General features: G+C 37.4%; 1 protein-coding gene across 1 annotated transcript in view; it reads right to left on the bottom strand.

Moving 5' to 3' along the window:
- Nucleotides 1-19458, bottom strand: part of SHPRH (SNF2 histone linker PHD RING helicase) — a 55159-nt gene that overhangs the window by 34516 nt on the left and 1185 nt on the right. The window contains exons 2-13 of the mRNA XM_086743742.1: nt 18264-18930; nt 17729-17858; nt 12044-12262; nt 11659-11737; nt 10695-10845; nt 7863-7968; nt 7076-7332; nt 5949-6644; nt 4005-4256; nt 3121-3199; nt 990-1153; nt 641-897 (exon numbers count right to left, since the gene is read on the bottom strand). Of these exons, the coding sequence (XP_086599868.1) occupies nt 641-897; nt 990-1153; nt 3121-3199; nt 4005-4256; nt 5949-6644; nt 7076-7332; nt 7863-7968; nt 10695-10845; nt 11659-11737; nt 12044-12262; nt 17729-17858; nt 18264-18899 (3026 nt within the window). The 5' untranslated portion in view covers nt 18900-18930. The remainder of the gene's footprint in view (nt 1-640; nt 898-989; nt 1154-3120; nt 3200-4004; nt 4257-5948; nt 6645-7075; nt 7333-7862; nt 7969-10694; nt 10846-11658; nt 11738-12043; nt 12263-17728; nt 17859-18263; nt 18931-19458) is intronic.

Genomic DNA, 19458 nt, shown 5'->3' on the forward strand with positions numbered 1-19458 from the left:
CTGTTCTTTCAGAACCCTCCTCTAATTGTCTGAAAAAGTAGTAGCTACATTTTGTGAAGACTGCTAGCAACATGGTTTTGGTCTAACAAAGGCTTAGATCAAACTGGTATTTGCAGGGCACTTGTGAGGAAGATAATCTTGAAAGCAGGCAAAAAAAAAAAAAAGAAAAAAAGAGAAAGAAAAACAAGCTTTCAAGTTTGGATCTACATTTACAATTTCTGCAACCTCACATTAACAACATTTTCTTTGAATTAAAGAATTATTTCATTTTGTCCATTGTTCTCATGAGTTTTGTAAGACACAAAGAAAATCAGTGGGCTTATTTAAAACTGAAAAAGATTCTGGTTGGTTTCACACTCAGTCTGTCACCTGCAGCACCCTAGTATCCATCAGCCTCATAAGGTTAAAATGTTGCTGCACAAATAACTGCCTCTCAGTACTATGTTCTTTAACATCAGAATTACACTAACTACCCTACTGCATCCTATTTAGCTTCTGAGGTCAGATAGCTTGGTGGGGCATAGTTGCACATTTAACTAAAGAAGCTTAAAATTAGGCTTGTTTTAGAACAGTAGAAGATCTTGCAATTGGAGTTTTGCTTTGGATAAAGCAAGCCATTTAGGAAGTGACAGAAATTCACCTTTTCTGTAATGGCAAGAACTCTCCCCGAACAGCTTGTGGATGACAGCAGGCCTGCCTCAGCCGCAGCAAAGGGTACAGAATAGAAGTCACCGTCCTTCTATCTAGGCTGCTAAGCTTAAGAGTCCAGTCTGAAATCTTCCTGAGTTTTGCCAACGCATCCTGGCAGCACACCTCATGCTGGCGGTGATAGAAGTGTCTCTCCACAGGAGAAAAGTGAAGCCAGTGTACATTTTCTGTCTGAGGGGGGATTTGAATCTGCAATTGGAAAAGAAAATAAGTATTTTTCAAATAAAACTAGTCATAAATGTTGTTCAGGAATTTTAAAACTCAAAAAACCTCTTATTTACTTGGTCAATCACATCCTTCTTTGCTGATCTCCACATTATCTTGGCAATTAGACTGTAGAGAGGCTGGGGATTTTTCCTACAATATGGTCGATATAAAAGTTGGTCCCACCAATGTTTGACCCAGTAAGGATCAACTCCAAGAAAAAGGACTAATCCATAGAGATCTGCCAAGAAAAAAAAAGTGTTTTAGGACAATGTTTGTGTTTTAATACTTTACAATATGCCTCAAAAAACAAAAACAAAAAACAACCCTAAGATTTAATAGCAAGGTTACCAGGCATAAAGTAACTACGTTCTGGCTGTTATCTTTTCCACTTATTTTCCAGTCATTCCCTCACCAAAATAGCTAATTTCAGGCAGAGGATTGGGTAAAGGAAGGTAGGGGTTCTCTCCTTTAGCTAGTTGCCAATTTTTATAGAACTTGCTGGAATATAACTATTTGAGAGACACTTTCCTAATTTTAAGTTTAGCAGGACAGTGCAATGAATTTAAACCTCTTCAGAGCAGGGGTGAGAGGCAGAAATTACATGATTGCATATGGTTAACTGGGTTTGCCAAGTTTTTCTGAAACAATATTGCTCAGTATCATTACTTTGTAGCCTGCTGTGCACCAACTGTCTGTTGCCCACTATCCTAAAAGGGACTGTAATTCAGAAGACTTTCACTTTTCTACTAAGGCAGAAGAAATTAACAAAACACCATTTTATTGTTGTCTTACTAATTGAGAGACTACAACTTGCTAATTCTGCACAATTCAGAAACTCACCATTTTTGGGGATGAAGTTTAAGGACACATTGACTTTAAGCTTGTACCTAAATCTTACTGGAAAAACACAGAAGCCTATGTTTAAATGTTGCATGGGGACAACACAGAAATAGAAATACATGGTATCTTACAGATAGTTCTTAAAGATCTGGTGGCTACATTCCTTATGCTGTTAGCTTTATGGTAATTTTGGTATTCACCTGAGAGCTGTAAGACATTCACCAAATACATCACACAACAAAGGAAGAAAAATCCTGGGAATCATTTCTATGCAGGAAGCAACTGTTTACCCAGAGGTCCTATCCCACTTTATTACAGCAGCGGTGGCACAGATTCAAATTACTCAGCAGTTTTTGTCCCCTATGTGATGAGAACTGCCTGAGTGCCTGGCTAGCATTTTGTTATGGACAATATGACATCTGAAATGTATTAAATCAACACTATCACACATAAGGACTTGAACAAATTAATCATGATACTTAAATTGATCACTTCCTTCTATAGTGTTTGCTTTATTAACTACATATTCTCACAACTATTATGTGCATTTATAATTTAATTCACAATTCCATAATGAATTAATGTACAATATTGACTTTTATAATAGTCTGGTATCTGAACAATAGTTCACAAATGCATGCAAATGCTTACAGTGATTTATCCACTTTCAAACTCATCGCCTCAATGCATAGCACATATTCCTCAGTCCATCGAAGAACACAGGGAGATACACAAATCAAGTCAGCTCCCTTTCTTTTTTTCTATCTCTGTCTGAAGCCTGTCTACAAAAACTGAGTACCTCACAAAAAAGACAAGATAAATGACACCTGCTAACATACAGCTCCCTACTCCACACATCTCAATTCATTAAGTCCTTACATAAGGACTTAAGACAGTTTTATAAAGCTTTAGTAAAATTTTTAGAATTTATATTCATGGCAGTTATGCCCACCGCAGTTCATACAGGGCTATGCAAAAAGCAAATACAGCTTGGCTTGCTGTATTTGACAGAAGGATTCTGTAACCAGAGCAGACTATCTTTAGCTGCAATAGAGAGGGGTTAACATTCACCCACTCTAAGTGAAAACTGAAGAACAGACTTGAGTCAGCTGTTCAACCTACAGCTGCTCTACTGCCCAAAGTATTTGTCTAACTCAGGGAGATGAAAAGATTTCAGCTCTGCAATTTTTATATTGATACATTTATTAACGTATTTTTATTACATGCTTAAGGTTTATGGCTTACCAAGTCAGAGTACCTAATGAATTCAGATTAAAACTAGCAGACATTTTAACTGCTCCAAACCACTACCTGATTACTAGCACAAGGAAAACCCACAGAGGACACCGCTACAGAAAATCTCACCTTCTAATCCTCGCTGCACAGGCGTGCCACTGACACACCAGCGATTGATTCCACTTAAACGGAGTGCCATTTCAGCAGCCTAGCAAAATAAGATAGAACCAATGGTAGGAACAGAAAACCAAAGATATAGTGGAGTACAGTGTGAAAACATGTGGACCTTATTTTTAAGAAGCCTGAACATCTTTTCAGTATGCAAGATTAGCAGACCTATAAGCAGCATTGGCACAATGTATTATAAAAATGTGTATAAAGTTATTGAGCTTTATTGAAGGTAACTAAAAGCTGATAAAAGCCATATCCACTTCCAAGTAATCAAGTGCAATTAAAGGTTCATAAAAGGCAAATAGTTAGCAACATAAACTGTATGTAAAAAAAAAAATTAAAACATTAAAATCATTACATAAGTAGCATTTTTGTCTTCCTGACTTGGGCAAAAAGACTGGTTGAATACTAATTAAAATAATCTCCCTTTGCAAGCTGTAGCCCTGGAGTTTGCAGACAGGCTGCTGTCTATTTTAGCTTCTAGACCCAAAGGACATGTCTGTGCCTCTGAACCATGTCACTGAACAGGCTAGTGTCTTGTTTGAAACTATCAAAACACCATCTACAGCATGATGACCTAGTTCTTTAAACTGTCGGTATAAATTATGTTAAGTGTTTTTTGAGCTGGATATACTTCACAGTCTGCCAAAATTCCAACAGGAGAACCATTTAATAGCAAATATCTCCAACTGAAAATTCACTTCTAAAGAACAAGCTACAAGGACAAATTATCTGAGTGCACTAAATATTAAGAGGGGGAGAGGGAAGTCTATTGTATTATTTACAATAAGCTTGTCAAAACCTTTTCATGTTAAATAAATGCATGACCAGGAATGTCATACCTTTGCAGTAGTGCATTCAACCATTTGTGCTTCGTCAAGGCAGATTCTCCACCATTCCACTGCTACTAAGGGGCTTGGGATAGCCATGTACCGCTTCTGGTTCCTGAAACGGCGCCCGTCTTCGCTGTTACTGTGCGGTATATCTACATAGTTCAGTTCAGTGCGGAGGACATCGTAAGTGGTGATAACCACGTCCTGCTCCGCCAACATGTGTGGCTGCAAAAAGCCATGCTTCTTCACACCTTGATACACCTACACAGATTTGTATTGAATAGCACAATAGCAAAGAATGAAGGGAAAAGACACTTCAGTAAAAATGCAAGAATACCAGTACAGCTTAATAAATGCATGCTTTTATGCTCACTGAAGCAACTGTTCAGAAAAAAAAACAGCTGTCAAAGTCTAATGATCTCTTCTGAGTATTTATGAACAGATTTCATGGAGGTTTATAACTTGGCCAAGTTTGGGTTGTTTCCATAGCAGGAGGAAAAGACGTCCTGCCACAAAGCAAGACCTACTGATAAATTTTAATTTCTTGTTCTATTACATAAAACCATTAGAATTTCCCATGGGTTGTAAGCATAAAAAAAGCACCCTTCACATGCAGGGCAAAGCCTGTTAACATGGAAAACTGGTACCTGGAAATACGTGCACTATTTTTGGTTTAACTTTATAAAAAAAAAAAAAAAAAACCCAAACAAATTTTCATTTTGAAGCAACACTGAAAACAAGTCAGGATGACTTACAGTTGACAGCAAATGAAAATAGTGTCTTAGAATGGAAGGTGTCACACAGCTTCAAGTACTGACATTCAGTATTTAAGCTATTTTACTGTTACCATGTAAATCTATTTCTGACAGTTTCATCAAAGCTGGCATAAAACTTGGACTGGGTCCTACGAAAACTGTGCAAGTTTTACACATTTATTAGCTGCTGCACTAAAGCTAATTAGACTGCTCACACCAATGACTTACTGGAAGCTTAGAATTCACGTATACATTGGGCAGGTATGCCATATAGCTGAAGGTATCAGATACATCTCTGAATACAAAGCATCTTCTCTTTATCTATCTACTACTGTTTTTTGTTCAAAATATAAGAAAGTGATCTACAATTCTCAAAGCACTTGATCGTTAGAAAGGTTCTTGCCTACTAAAAATACAAAGGACAAAATTTGACTACATTAATAAAAGACAATGGCTACCATTGAATACTGTGATAACTATACTTAAAAAGAAATCCTGTATAGTCATAGTTACTATATGTATAATTAGGTTTATTTTAGTGATAGAGCTAATACAAACCAATTAAAAGGATAATACAAGGTCTCCAGATAAGCAACATCCTAATAAATATGGCAGATGTTATACAGACAACACCCAAATTGTAATGGTGTTATTCTCAGCAAACACCAAGGCCCAAGACTTCTTTTGTAAAGCCTGAGAAGCAGAAATTCAAAAGTACACTCTTTACCTACTGAAACATCCGGTTTTATCTAGAATGAAATGAGAAACAACCGCCATAAAACTGCTTGGCTGCAAATGTACAGTGAGACTTGACACTGCCAAAACACCTATAGTGTCCCTTGGCAATCTTTCAGAAAAAAGAATCAAAACAACCACAAACAGCCTTTTGTCTCAGAAATGACCTGTTGCTGCAACTGCTCAAAATTTGCTATCCAAAGTAGATAAAGATATCTACTCCACTGTATCATCTCCCAGTGACCAACTAGTAAGGAAAAAACAAAGAACTACATGCAGACATTCTTTCTGGGACACAAATACACCATGTGGTACCAAAGCATAGCTCTAATACCAAGAAATGTAGAATTCTGACACAGAGGACAAAGAAACCTCCGAACTTTACATGATACAGAATTTTCAGACAGGAAGCCCAGAGCCTTGATAAAATAACTCTCCAGAACATTAGGCTACATAATCTTACCAGAACTCGAAGAGAAGATGATCTTACATGCCTGTTGATCTCATCTACCCACTGATGACAAATAGAACTCGGAGAAATTATCAGAGTTGCTCCTGTGGAAACTGGTTTCATTGCCACGAGGCAATGGGGACAGTAGAAGGGCTTGATCTTCAGGTTTTCCTCTTTGTAGTTTACACATTCCGCATGCTGCCATAAGTAACATTTCAGGCACTGCACACGAGCCTTATAGTCAGCCAGTCCAAGCTCACCACAGATGCATTCAAATCGATATTCAGAGGTATTAAAGGGAAATACAGAACTGGCATGTTGTACACTACTGCCGGCACGTTCTTGGGAATGTGAGGACTGGTCCTTTGGGATTTCCTGCTGGACATCAGCTGTAGCTTTAGAAATATCAAAATCGGGATGATTGTTCATGTCACTGGAGACAAGGAGGCTGCCATGCAAATCAGGAGACTTTGGGACCACAGCTTCCTGCTGAACATTGTTCTCTTTTACAGAGTTCTCATGATCGGCTTCAGATTTCGTGTTATTTTTGCTAGTTGTACAATAATCATGTTCGTCCATGGTGATATCCACCCGTAAAGGGGTTTTAATGACATTTTCAGAAGTGACATCACTAGTTCTTGATTCTTTGGTTTGAGTTTTAGCATCAATCAACTGCTTCTTCTGAACACTTTCTGAAGTCTTTGCTATCTACAAAGTAAAATTAACCAAGAATGTCAGACTTCCTCCTCACCTTTGTTTTGGAACTTATAAACACATCAAGACACAGTTATTAAGATTTTACACCAATTTCCAGTTTGAGGATTTCGTTCATGTTCACCACCCCTTAAAAGGCACCTTCACAGTAAGAAAAATACATCTGCCAGCCACCTTAGCACTATTTTAAAATATTTATGACAGATATAGTTAATATTTTAGCCCCAAATTTGATCTGCTTATGATTCTGCTTTTCTGTTAATGAATGTCAAAGCAAATGCTGCAGTTTTCTTCCTTTTTTATCAGTAAGTCAGTGTCACTGAACTACTGCACACAGACAACACAGCTGAGAGTAGTATGCAACCAGTAGAAATAAGATCTGCCTCTGCAACATTATTTGAAGTAACTATGACAGCATGTTTTACCTGTTCTTTGGTTCTTTCTCGCCTCTTCTGTTCCTTGTAATTCTTTCCCAGCTTGAAAGACCCAGCCAGACCATGTCCTTTTACTTGCTCTACTACTTGTTCTGTGATTAGTTTTTCTAGAGTTCTTTTGAGAAGACGTCTATTTCTCTGTATGTCATACTTATATATAGTGCTGATGTACTTAAATATTGCAATAATGGATGCTCCTTTCTTCACATTCATTTCCTTTACAGCTGCTAATATCATCACTCGTAAGCCTATATGTAGAATCAAAGCAAAAACAAAAACCTTACAATAGCTCAGATAAAAATCAAAGTTACCTCAGAGAATGCAGATTAAGGGAACTCTAAACACTGCGTTCATCTAAAAAATGCAAAAAAAAAAAAAAAAAGATGGGCAGTAGTTTTGACAATGCTTTACCTGAGGTAGCCCTACAAATCGCTATTTTTCATGGATTCTAGGACAATATTGAGTAGCAATACAAATAAGTCACTCAGTTTTCTTACTGAAGCTTATAAAAAGACAGCATATTTCAGTTAAATGCGTAAAGTCTCTTACAACAATCTTTAGTTACACGGAACTCTGTAGCACAGAGATCTCAGCTGGTACCTTTACCTCTAAGTGTGGATCACTTGTCTGTAGCATGCAATTTTACATCACAGTGCTCGGCAAAAGAATCATTTAATTCTGCAGAAGTGAAGAGTAGCCTTGAACTCACAGTCAGTGGCCCATGTAAGACTTATGCCAAAAGCAAAATGTATTTTAAAAAGTTATCAGAAATACTTACTGGGATATTGTATTTTTTCCTTCAATTTAAGCTCCATTTCCTTTGTTTTTTTCTTTATATTTCCTTCTAAAGGTTGAGGTGGAACAAAGAAATTCACAAGCTTACCCTAATGCAGACAAGATTACATAGTTATTAGCTGATTTCTCTTCACAGTAATTCTGAAATTCGTTAAACTTTTCACATCTGAAAACAAGCAAGAGCTGCTACAGATGTGTGCTCTGATCTCACCAGTTTTCTCAGATAGCTCACTTTTGGTGTACAGAGTGATACCCCGCCATTCAGTTCAGTTTCTCAGCAAAGGGTGTTCAGCACCCTACACTGAGAACAGAAAGAGCAGCCGCCCTGCAAGCCGCCTGGGTCCTCCACTACTTCAGAATTAAATTGCAGCAGCCTATAGCTGTAAAAGATCTAGGTTACTGATGGGGGAAGGAAAATATGTATTTAATATACAGCTAGAAACGCAAAAGGAGGCAAGCAATACAGATTGAAAAGCCCTAGTTAATTGTACAGCAAGTAAATGTCTCTGTCTCTTTTTAGGAACTGCTCCCCCAGAATGTACTCTATTAGTGATCCAGTAATAGTGATTTAATTCAAGGAGATGTACACTCAAGAATCAGAATATAAAAAAGAATCTCAGAGCTGGAACAAGTGCAATGCCAATATTTCTATGATTAATTTTTTATCACTTGATGTATTCATTGACACTCCATTCTGCTTTGTCCAATTGGTTGCTTTGCAGAGCTCTTAAACAGTAACCGCAATGGAACTCCAGACACTGTTTGAGCCCTACAGTAAGTTGAAATATTTGCAGTAACTATGACTTTGGCTTACACAAGCTAGGAGTCATCCAGAAAGCCTCTGCTGGAATCAATCACTTTAGGGTTTTTTTGCAGGACGTCACACAAAGACATTTTACATTGAAGACAAGAAAAATGCAGATGACAAGGGGCCTTCTGATGAGTGGAATAGTGCCTTTTAACCACAGGCAATGTCATATAATTCTGTTCATAAAGATCCCAAAATATCAGCCAAGATGTCTGTCCCAGCTACTCATATCATGAAACAGTTTCATAACTCTGGCTCTCCAAAAGCTATGGTCTCTAGCTATTGCTGACAGCTGACGTCCAGATGCTTTAGTGCTAATACTGCCCTCTTCACACTCCTCAGAGCTGACCCTCAATTTAAGAAGAATCTTATTGTCTCTTTGAGAATTGGGTCTTTTTAACTGATAAAATTACAAGCAGGCAGGAGATCATTATGAATAGATGTACAATGAAACTGGCTGCCAAGAATTCAAAAGGATGGAACCCATGGAAGTGGTAAGAGTTTCCTTAAGGATAAAGGCTCTCTCCCTTCAGAAGGAATTTTTGGTTTTAGTGAATGTGCTAGGTTTTCACAGGGTGCATGATGAGGAAAGTGAAAAGACAAAAAACTGTTGCTAAGTAAGCCCATTTATTGTATGGAACACGGGGGGAGCAGAAATCTTTATTCACTGAGTTTAAATCATCCCTATTTTAGCACAGAACGTACATCTAACGGATGTTTGATACTCATCAATAGAATGAAGTAGAGAATTCTTTCCAACATAGTAGACTAAACTATATATTTGTACACTCCTGGAGCGTGTGTAAAATACCAACAGCCTACTAAAAGCGCAGTTGTCTAACTTTGTGCTAACACTCTTGCACAATGGCAAACTATCAATTGCTTCTCATGCAAACCATTCCACTATTTATGCCACCAAGTATCACAACCTACAAAGTAAAAACTTTCACTATGCTTTAGTCCAGCTTTAAATCTGGACTTCTATGAAACAGAAAGTAATAAACTGTTTAACATCTTCATCAGTGACATAGACGGTGGGACAGAGTGCACCCTCAGCAAGTTTGCAGGTGACACCAAGCTGAGTGGTGAGGTCAACATGCTGGAGGGACGGGATGTCATTCAGAGGGGACTGGACAGGCTCAAGAAGTAGGCCCATGTGAACCTCATGAGGTTCAACAAGACCAAGTGCAAGGTCCTGCTCATGGGTTGGATCAACCCCTGGTATTAATACAGGCTGGGGGATGAAGGGATTGAGTACAGCCCCTATGAAGAAAGACTTGGGGGTACTAGTGGATGAAAAGCTGGACATAAGCCATCAATTTGCGCTTGCAGCCCAGAAAGCCAACTGCATCCTGGGCTGCACCGAAAGGAGCATGGCCAGCAGATCAAGGGAGGTGATTATGCCCCTCTACTCTGCTCCAGTGAGACCCCACCTGCAGTACTGCATCCAGCTCTGGAGCCCTCAACATAAGAAGGACATGGACCTGTTGGAGCAGGTCCAGAGGAGGGCCACAAAGATGATCAGAGGGCTGGAGCACCTCTCCCATGAAGAAAGGCTGAGAGTTGTGGTGGTTCAGCCTGGAGAAAAGGAGGCCCCAGGGAGACCTTATAGCAGCCTTTCACTACTTAAAGGGGGCCTGTAAGAAAGATGGAGACAAGCTTTTTAGCAGAGCCTGCTGTGATAGGACAAGGGGTAATGGTTTTAAACTAAAAGAGACTAGATATAAGGAAGAAATTTTTTACAATGAGGGTGGTAGAACACCGGCACAGGTTGCCCAGAGAAGTGGTGGATGCCCCATCCCTGGAAACGTTCAAGGCCAGGCTGGATGAGGCTCTGAGCAATCTGATCTGGTTGGCGATGTCCCTGCTCCTTGCAGGGGGGTTGGACTAGATGGCCTTTGAAGGTCCCTTCCAATCTGAACTATTCTACGAAACTCAAAAGAAATGCATTTCCACTAACTCTGAAAAGCATTTTCTTTGTACTAAATCTTATTCTGGTTTTCTTACCTCAGGTAACGTCAGATCATCTTGTTTAATGTCTGGTCGGGTATGAGTCAGAATAAGAGCCAACACTTCTACTGTTTTTCCAAGACCCATCTCATCTGCCAAAATGCCTCCAGGCCACTGGGGTCCAGCAAATGGATATTCACGGATAATACTAAAATTCAAGTACATTCCCAAATGAAACTCAGTAATTATAGAATGGTGTGATAGAGAAACACATGTTCAGGGACACACACAGCATAGCTTCAGCAAGGCAGAGTTTGTAAGGTGAGGCAGTACCTTTCATTAGATAAGCTGAGATAAACAAAAGCTAGCAAAGCTTTTTGGGTGTACAAACCCGGACAAAACAAACATGTATGCTGGAAGGCTTTTAGGTATTTTCCCCCCTGACAGGCCTTGCCTTGCTAACCTTAGCAACATATCATAACATCAGACTCAAAAAAATTGAAATATATTTATATTCACACGTGTTGAAGACCTGAAAAGTATATATGGGGAAAAAAATAAAAAGCAAACTAGCAATCAAAAGGTTCTATTCCAACCAAATTAATGAGAAAAGTGAAACAGAACTAGTAATGTAATACCCAGCATTAATAAAAAGCATTGTACTGCCTCCTTCCTTTAGATTTTAAAAACATTGGACCAGAAAGTCAAAGCCTCCAATGCTCTAATTTAAAAAAAAAAAATCTTAATCTTAAAACCAAAAATTCACATTGAAATTTAAAAAAGCTTTAAGAATTATGTCTTCAACCCAAGATTTACATATTTACCTGTGCTTATATACTCCAGTTTGCCTTTTTTTTTTTTTTTTCAAAATTAGAGATAGCACTGTTCTAATTCTTTAGTTGCTAACTGAAAAACTACAGTTATGGATTATCTTATATGCTCCAGGTAAAAGCTGCTAATAAGGTTTTCACAAAGTACAAACTTGAGGTGTTCTCAGGAAAAGATAACTATAAAAACATACCAGCCAGTAAACGGATTATAGTAGATTTTTACTCCATCCAGAGTGATGACCTCCCGCCATAAGAAGTGCAGTGCATTTTCTATGGAGAAAAAGTTCATTAGGAGGCTTCTCTACAAACAGCACACCGCTCAGAATTGCTCAGCCTTACTGTGACAGTTAGAGACCAAGAGCAGATGTCTACCTGCACAGTGCTTCATGACCAACAAAATACATAACTACCATTCAGCAAAGTTTAGTTTATCACTTTGCGTACTACCCAAACAGCAGCTTTTATAAAAGAGTAATGAAATAATTAACAAAGCTTCTAACCAAAAGAAAACATCACTGTTGACAATACAATGTCACTTTCCTCAATTACGCAAGTTTTCCAGACCCATATACTTGCCACTGCTTGGAGTGCTTGTGAGGTTCTCTTGGTGAAGCATCCAGTTCACAGCCTCACTTTGGTAGGGCCTCAGAATAGGAATCAATGCAGGATGCTGCACATCCTCTCTCAGCAACTGGATATCCCGCTGATGGGTGTGCCTTACAAAGTCATAAAGCTCTTCAATATTTTGTCGCTCTAGTTCCATGTCAGATTCTTCCTCATCTTCTTCCAGATCATCTGCATACACCAAGTCATTCAAGACATGCATTATCAATCAACTGTGGTCAACACTTCTGTAAATTTTGCAGCAACACATTTAGTCAACATTTGAAAGCAAGCAAAACAAAATGTCTTTTTAAACATACATCATGACTGCACCTGACTCAGCTAGCAACACTGCAGGAAACAATGAGCACTACTTTCCTGAAAGTGGAGATGAACATGCCATTATGGTGATCAGAGGTCTGCATGATCAGCAAAGCTCTTCCTTTACAGTTTAGGGATAGAATGACGAGACCTTCCACTAAACATTTGCACCTGATACAGAACCACAAACAACTCGCATTTCTGACTCAAATGTTAACATGGGTTGATGATAATATAGAAAGGGGAAAAACACAGTAGGCTATCAAGAATTTGTACATTTTTTCATTAAATAAAGCTTTTCTTGATAAAATAACATATAAAAAGGAAAAAAACCACAACAGGCGATTCCCTTCAGTGAGCTTTCATGGATAAGAAAATTGTAGCAGTAGGACAACACTAAACACTTTCCTTTAAAGGATATTGTAGTCTTTGCTCCCCTGTAAAGTTCTGGATAGATTTAGTTTATGTAGAAGTCAATTTACTATGCTCTCAAATGTGAGACTGGAAAACTGTTATTTTAGCAAGCATAATGATAGATGTCATTATAGATCAACATAATTGATCAAAGTTATACCCTGCAATCACTCTAATTTCTCCGTTCTTCCCCTGAAGTGAAGAACACATGTGAGAGGATCCCTTGGAATGGTTTCTGTAGTGTATAAAGCTGCATGCTCTGCTTGGTGCTCTTCCTTTGGCTGTAAGATTAATAGACCCACACGTGCATTCTGGCTGCCTTCTTTACTTTAAAAGTCTCTATATAGACATTTTTTATGAATTTATAGACACTTAAAGTCTTTCAGAATTATCTTTTCCCTTGTAAAACACTGGAATTGTTCCATTGACTTAAAAGGATTAGGAGAGGGTGCTGATAACTGCCATACATAGGCACATAATTTCCTGCTGTTTGTTTTGGAAACCATTCTTCACCTTCACCATTAATGTGAATGAAACAAAGCCTTTACTTTCTGTGAAAGAGACTCCTAATAGCAGCCCTCCAATCTTATTTTAAGATTAAACTCTCTGGTGCTTATGCCAGGTACATCTCTTCTTTGTTATGCATCATAGTTATGTGAGGCATTGTACTTATAATTTGATTTAATCGTGCCTGCCATTATCCATTTTCTCTTTTTATCAGTACGATAGACTTTTGAGTATACCTTAAGGTCACCTTGTGCTGAATTTGCTGGCCTTTACTTGCTTCTAATTTTTTTTTTTTTTTTTTTTGAGAAAAATTCTGCAAGTTGGCTTTATCTCCAATACTAGCTAGGGTTCGGATCTTTCTTTGAACTGTAGAGTTGTACAGCTGTTCCTAGGTAGATACAAACAGGTGTTTTATTGGTACCAATGTTTTTAATTTGACACCTAAAACACTGTTAAAACTTGTCCTCTAAGTCTTTTGTTCCCTCATCTTGTGTCAGTTTCCTAAGATACTGACCCTTGAATTTTTCATGAATTTTTGTCCTACAATGCTTCAGTTCTGCATATGCCCTTATAGCCAAATTATACGAAAAATATATAAGTACAAGGCCTTCTTTCCTAGAAGACAGAAAAGAAGAATAGACCTTCTGTCCTGGAGGGTACACACTTCTCTTGAGGTGGGATTTTAATTTCTAAAGTATGCATCACTGCAAAAATTCAGACAAGGCAATGGGATATGTTTTGTTCACACCTTTCTTGATTTGTTCATTCTCTCAAACATTTTTTTTTCCTGATTAAATGGCTCTATGTATCACAGGGATTTTTAAAAGGATGCTAATCAAGTTTACCAGTCAGTTAGTTACTTATTAAGCAGTGAACATTTAATTATACTTTCAACTATTTCAAAATGCAATTCAATTACATAACTTTCATCTTAGTATTTTTTACCTTTGAGAAACAGATGGTACTGTACTATCTAAAAATACTGTTTCTCTGACATGATTCTATAGTCAAGTATTCTACTTCATTCCTTCAATGGCTGAACTAAAGTTCTGCTATTACATCTGCAGTAGAATCTTCCAGTTTTATCTGTAGGGCAATCTCCAGATTGCTGTAAAAGAATATCTACATCAATGAAAATGTAAATCTTTTCCCCCTTTATTCTAGATTAATGGAAAACTCGTTGCATCACATTTGGTATTAAAAATTGCCATACAAAGACCCAAAATCTCTCTTGGTACAAATAATTTATTTTTTTAAGAAAACTGAAGGAGAATGGTACATGGTAAATGCTATTGCCATGCTACTCTGTCATACTATAGTTCCATGACACGATGAGAAAACAAACTCCAAAACATTTACCATTCACTAGAACAAATATATGAATAGCAATTAAAGACATCATAATTAAGATAAAAGACTAAAACGACTTTTCATACTAAGAAAGCAGCTAGCTGGATCTATAAATGATCTATGCCTGTGTGTTCACTGAAGTAACATGTAATATTATACAGCAGATAAAAGATACAAGCTGTTACAAAACCAGCTATTTGTTAAAACAAATAAAAGAAATCTCTGTAAACAAATTTATCAGAAAAAGTGGTTAACTCTACAATTAATATTCAAAGCTCGTGAAAGTCCTGCATATTAAATATTTTGTCTCTTACAGATTCAGTAATACATCTATCCTCCACTTGCCACAACTTGAGATGGCATTCCCGCCACAAAGTCTCAAAATCATCTATAAGGACATTAATGGGATGAGTACATTGAGGAAAATAAATATATAAAAATTAAATGTAGGGATAGACAGGTCACGTCCCTTGTTTGTGTCTTGTGTGCAACTCCATCAACACAAGAATTTGCTCATCAATGGGGATAACAGGAAGCCTCATCTTGGAACATTATTGTGTAACAGTTCATTTTCGATGGATACTGACAAGTGTTAAAATACATAATTACATCCAGTTTTACAAAAATTTCAATTAATTCTGTTCAAAAACAGGTGAGATTCAAACACACCCTTGTTAGAAATGGAAATCAATTTACACTTACTAAGAGGAATGCATTCACTGGCACAGAATGAGACCACATTATTATTTTATGCTACATCAAAAAGTATGTGGTGAAAAACTGTCTGAAAATGTAACTGCTTTCACAGTGTGTAACCACCTGTGGTCTTCCCTCTCAGATCTTTTCCACTTCTGTGATAAGCATTATTTCTGAATTTGCAGCGTAGCATAACACGCATTTCAGACTCGCATAGTGGTTGAATGATTCTGTTTTGTTCTCTAATACTTTCAGGACAGTTCTTTACCTTTGATTTGGTTTGACTGACACTGAGCACTAAGCTGATGCATTCACTGAGCTATATACCTACCTATGGAACTACAATCCTAGTTGCAACTGTTAGCAAAGAGGCCATCATTTCCTTCTAACATGAATTAAGGATTTTTTTTTCTTCTGCATTGCTTTATATTTATCTATATTGAATTTATACTGAATCTCCACTTCATCGCCTAGTCTGCTTGCAAGCTGTCAGTTGTTCTTCATCTCTATTATGCTGAATAACACATTTAAAGTTTGTTGATGATACCATCTCACCAATTGCTGGATTTCCCAAAACATTAGGAATATATTAAGCTGCACATGCCCTTGTAGAACTTGACTGGTGATCTTTATACATATTAAGAATCACTTATTTCTATTCTCTACACCCTCTACTTTACTTAGGCATTTACATGACATTCATCAGAATGTAGAATTACGCCACATCAAAACATACATGCTGAAAAACGGTCAGAAAATTTACCAGTTGGCAACACAGCTCCTTTATGAATCTGAGCTGGTGGCATGGCTTCTGAATAGGAAAGTTAAGGCATAACAACCCAATCACTCAGGTCCACATTCTTGCTCCAGTGACTCTGAGGGGCATGTCTTCTCTTTCAGAAGTTATACTGCTGCTTCACCTGTAAGTTACACTCAACCACATAGTCCATAAAAATCTATCCTTTACTGTACTGAGGATAAATGCCACAAGTTCCAGCAGAAAGTTACTTTGTATCTCAAAATAGGTTGCTGTTCATCTTGTCCATAAACAATCTCTTTCCCCAGTTCTTCCATAATGAGACGATACACAGGGAAGAAAACTGTGCTTCCTGTACAGTGCTCAAGTAAAGTAATGCTTTTATATGCCTTGGTTATCTCCACCCCATGAATTCGCTGGCAGATATACCGCTTTTAACGCACTTATGATAATGTAAAAACATTACTATTCATTTCTATATCTTAAACTATTTATGCTTCTGATTTATTTTTAGGACCTGCTTTACTGTGCTTTTAAACCTACATTGACGAATTTGCTTTGGTCAGATTACATCAGCTTTTTGAAAAACAACTTTATATGTGCAATATCTTCCCTTCTCCACATACTTAGTTATACTGGCCCTTCTCTTGTTGTATCACAAATCTTTTCTGACAGTTCCATGTTTGTTCTTTGCAGCAGGCACAGGTGTACAGATTTTAATCTGTTAGCTCTTCCCTTTAGCTTCTCTTTAGCAAATCCTCTAGTTTTTTAAGTGCAATTCTGCCTTTTGAAATTAAGTACAATTAGCAGGAGGTGGGGGTTCTAGGCTTCTGTTGCTTCTGCAAAAACACTGGAACTTAGTTTATTACAGTCACTGTTACTGAGGCAGTCTTCAACTAACATTTTCAGTCAATCTTACACACAGGAACAAGACCAAAGCTGAGTTTTTCAAGAGTTTCCTAAGCCATCAAACTATAAAGCAGTCATTAATCACCCTAAAAATCTGTGTTGCTGCTAAGTATGATCTGGCAAACACATTTTCAATTCCAAAATGACGATAAGGCCCATATTCGTGAATATGCAGTGGTGTATATTTAAAACAGTCATAAAGGTGCATTTTGCATTACTTTACATTATAACTGCTTTACAATATAAGCCAAACAGAAATTCTGTTGTCACAGTTGTGTGGCAGATATCAAACCAAAAGCTCTCCATATTTAATTTCTGGTTCTTTTGAGCTGTTCCTGTGTAACTCAGATAAGTTACTGTAGATCTGTTCAAACAACCCACATGAATCAGTGAAAATTGTATTTACTCCCAAAAAGGTAAGGACTCAAACTTCTACGTGCCTCGGGGCCTTATCTGTAGAGAAGGAATATTATTACCTGTAATTTAACCATAAACTTGATTAAAGGTCAGATAATAACATGGAGAGAATTACCTAATGTAACACCTTGAAAGCAAAAGCTGCTTTAGATGGCAGGAGTAACTTCCTACTTGCCCTTACATTTAAAACTACAAAAAAAAAAAAAAAAAAGAAAAAAAAGAAAAGAAAAAAAAAGATACATTTAATGACAAAAATTATTCATCAACATTCAACTGAATCACATTACCTGGAATTAAAAAGCTATAGAACTTTTCCATGAGTTTTTGAATCAGCTGATTAGCTTTTTTGGGTCTTCCACCTGCATCACTGAGAAACTCTGGTTTACTTAGCCCAGCTTCCAGAAGGTAAATTCCAACCTGTGAAGTGGTTATACAGTTAACCATTTAATTAACTGTTAGAATGACGAGAACATTATAAACAGAAGAGTACGAAAGTAACAAGAGGGCTATTAAAGTTAGCAGATGTAGACAGATATAATAAATCTACTAAAATCACCATACAGAGGATAAAACACATGCAGCTAAAAGCTTCTTTGATTTCTTCAGATAATGCATTACTAACAATGCAACAGCAAAAATAAGTTTTTAGGAAAGAACACAATGAAAACACTTATATAAGCATATAGAAACTACATATGTTCATCATATTAAAAAAAAAAAAGCATGATAGTTGCCAGACTTTGCTGTTCAGAGGTTTTTGTTTTATATTTCAAACAAAAAAGAACTTCCATATGCAAAACCAAACAATATATGTACCCATACCTTTAAAGCTTGAGCCTCTCCAGGTCTTTGATAAAGTCCAATTATCCTTTTCTTCTGCAACCACCTCAAGCCCTCCAACATTTCACCACCTAAAGTTGGTTCCACCGAAATACACTGTTCATAAGCACCCAGGTATTCTTTTGTTTCATTACTGTACTCTTCTTCAGTTCTTTCATGAACACAGACCTGCAGCTGATCATCGGAATCTCTTCTCAAAGTAAAGCTCCTTTCATGGAATTTGTCAGTTAGAATTTGCTCAGAAGGAAGATGAAGAGCAAATTCTCCCAACAAAGCTTTCCAAGATCCATCTGCACGGTATGGCAAGACTGTAATATTTAGCTGTACCGACACAGGAGTCAAGATGCAATAAGAGTCTTCATCATTAACTGTCAAAAACTTAACAGATTTTGAGCCACTGTCCTCTTTTTGACCGAGATCTTCATCAGTGCTATCATCATTTATAACAACAAAGGATGCAGAAGAAGTGCTTGGACCTGGAACATAGTCCTCGCTAGTTATTTCATCATCTAATGTTATCACCTCATTTTTTCGGTCTTCATGCATATTCCAGCAGAGCTTTTTCTTTTTCTCCTCATCTATTTTTGACGGAGGTGCCCGTTTTCGACGACTACTCATTTTGTCGTTTTCTCAATGGTATTTTCAGTCTCTGAAAGTAAATTAGTAATGACTAATGAAGTAAATTAGTAATAAGTAAAATCAAATGCCCACACTGAAATTTCATTGTGCAGTAGCTACTAAGCTTGCAAAAGTTTTGGATGCAGAAATACACACCAAGAAATCTAACTGTTCAAAAGAGACTTAGTTTAACAAAGTCTCTCCTGTCTCTGTGCCATCACACAAGGCTGGACCTGAAGCCTTTGCCTTGCCCTGTATCTTATCATTTTGCCAGACAACTACAGACAAAGATCAACAAGAACACTACACTTCACAGCTGCTACTCAGAATCTTGTGGGACAGATATAAAACGAGAAGCTGTGGAATCCCTCAATGGCAGGGGTGGGGGGAGACAGCAAAAGAAACTCCACAAACAAAAGTGCAGGAAGTACAGGAGATACAGGGGTGGGTGTGGGGAAAATACACACACACAATTCTTTGTTTCGAAGCTCACATTGAGATGAAACTTTAAGCAAATTTAATACAGGGCTAGTCGGAAGTTGTCATTACATAAAATACG

Source organism: Chlamydotis macqueenii, chromosome 3 (genome assembly GCF_036417535.1).
Source record: "Chlamydotis macqueenii isolate bChlMac1 chromosome 3, bChlMac1.mat, whole genome shotgun sequence".
NCBI lineage: Eukaryota > Metazoa > Chordata > Aves > Otidiformes > Otididae > Chlamydotis > Chlamydotis macqueenii.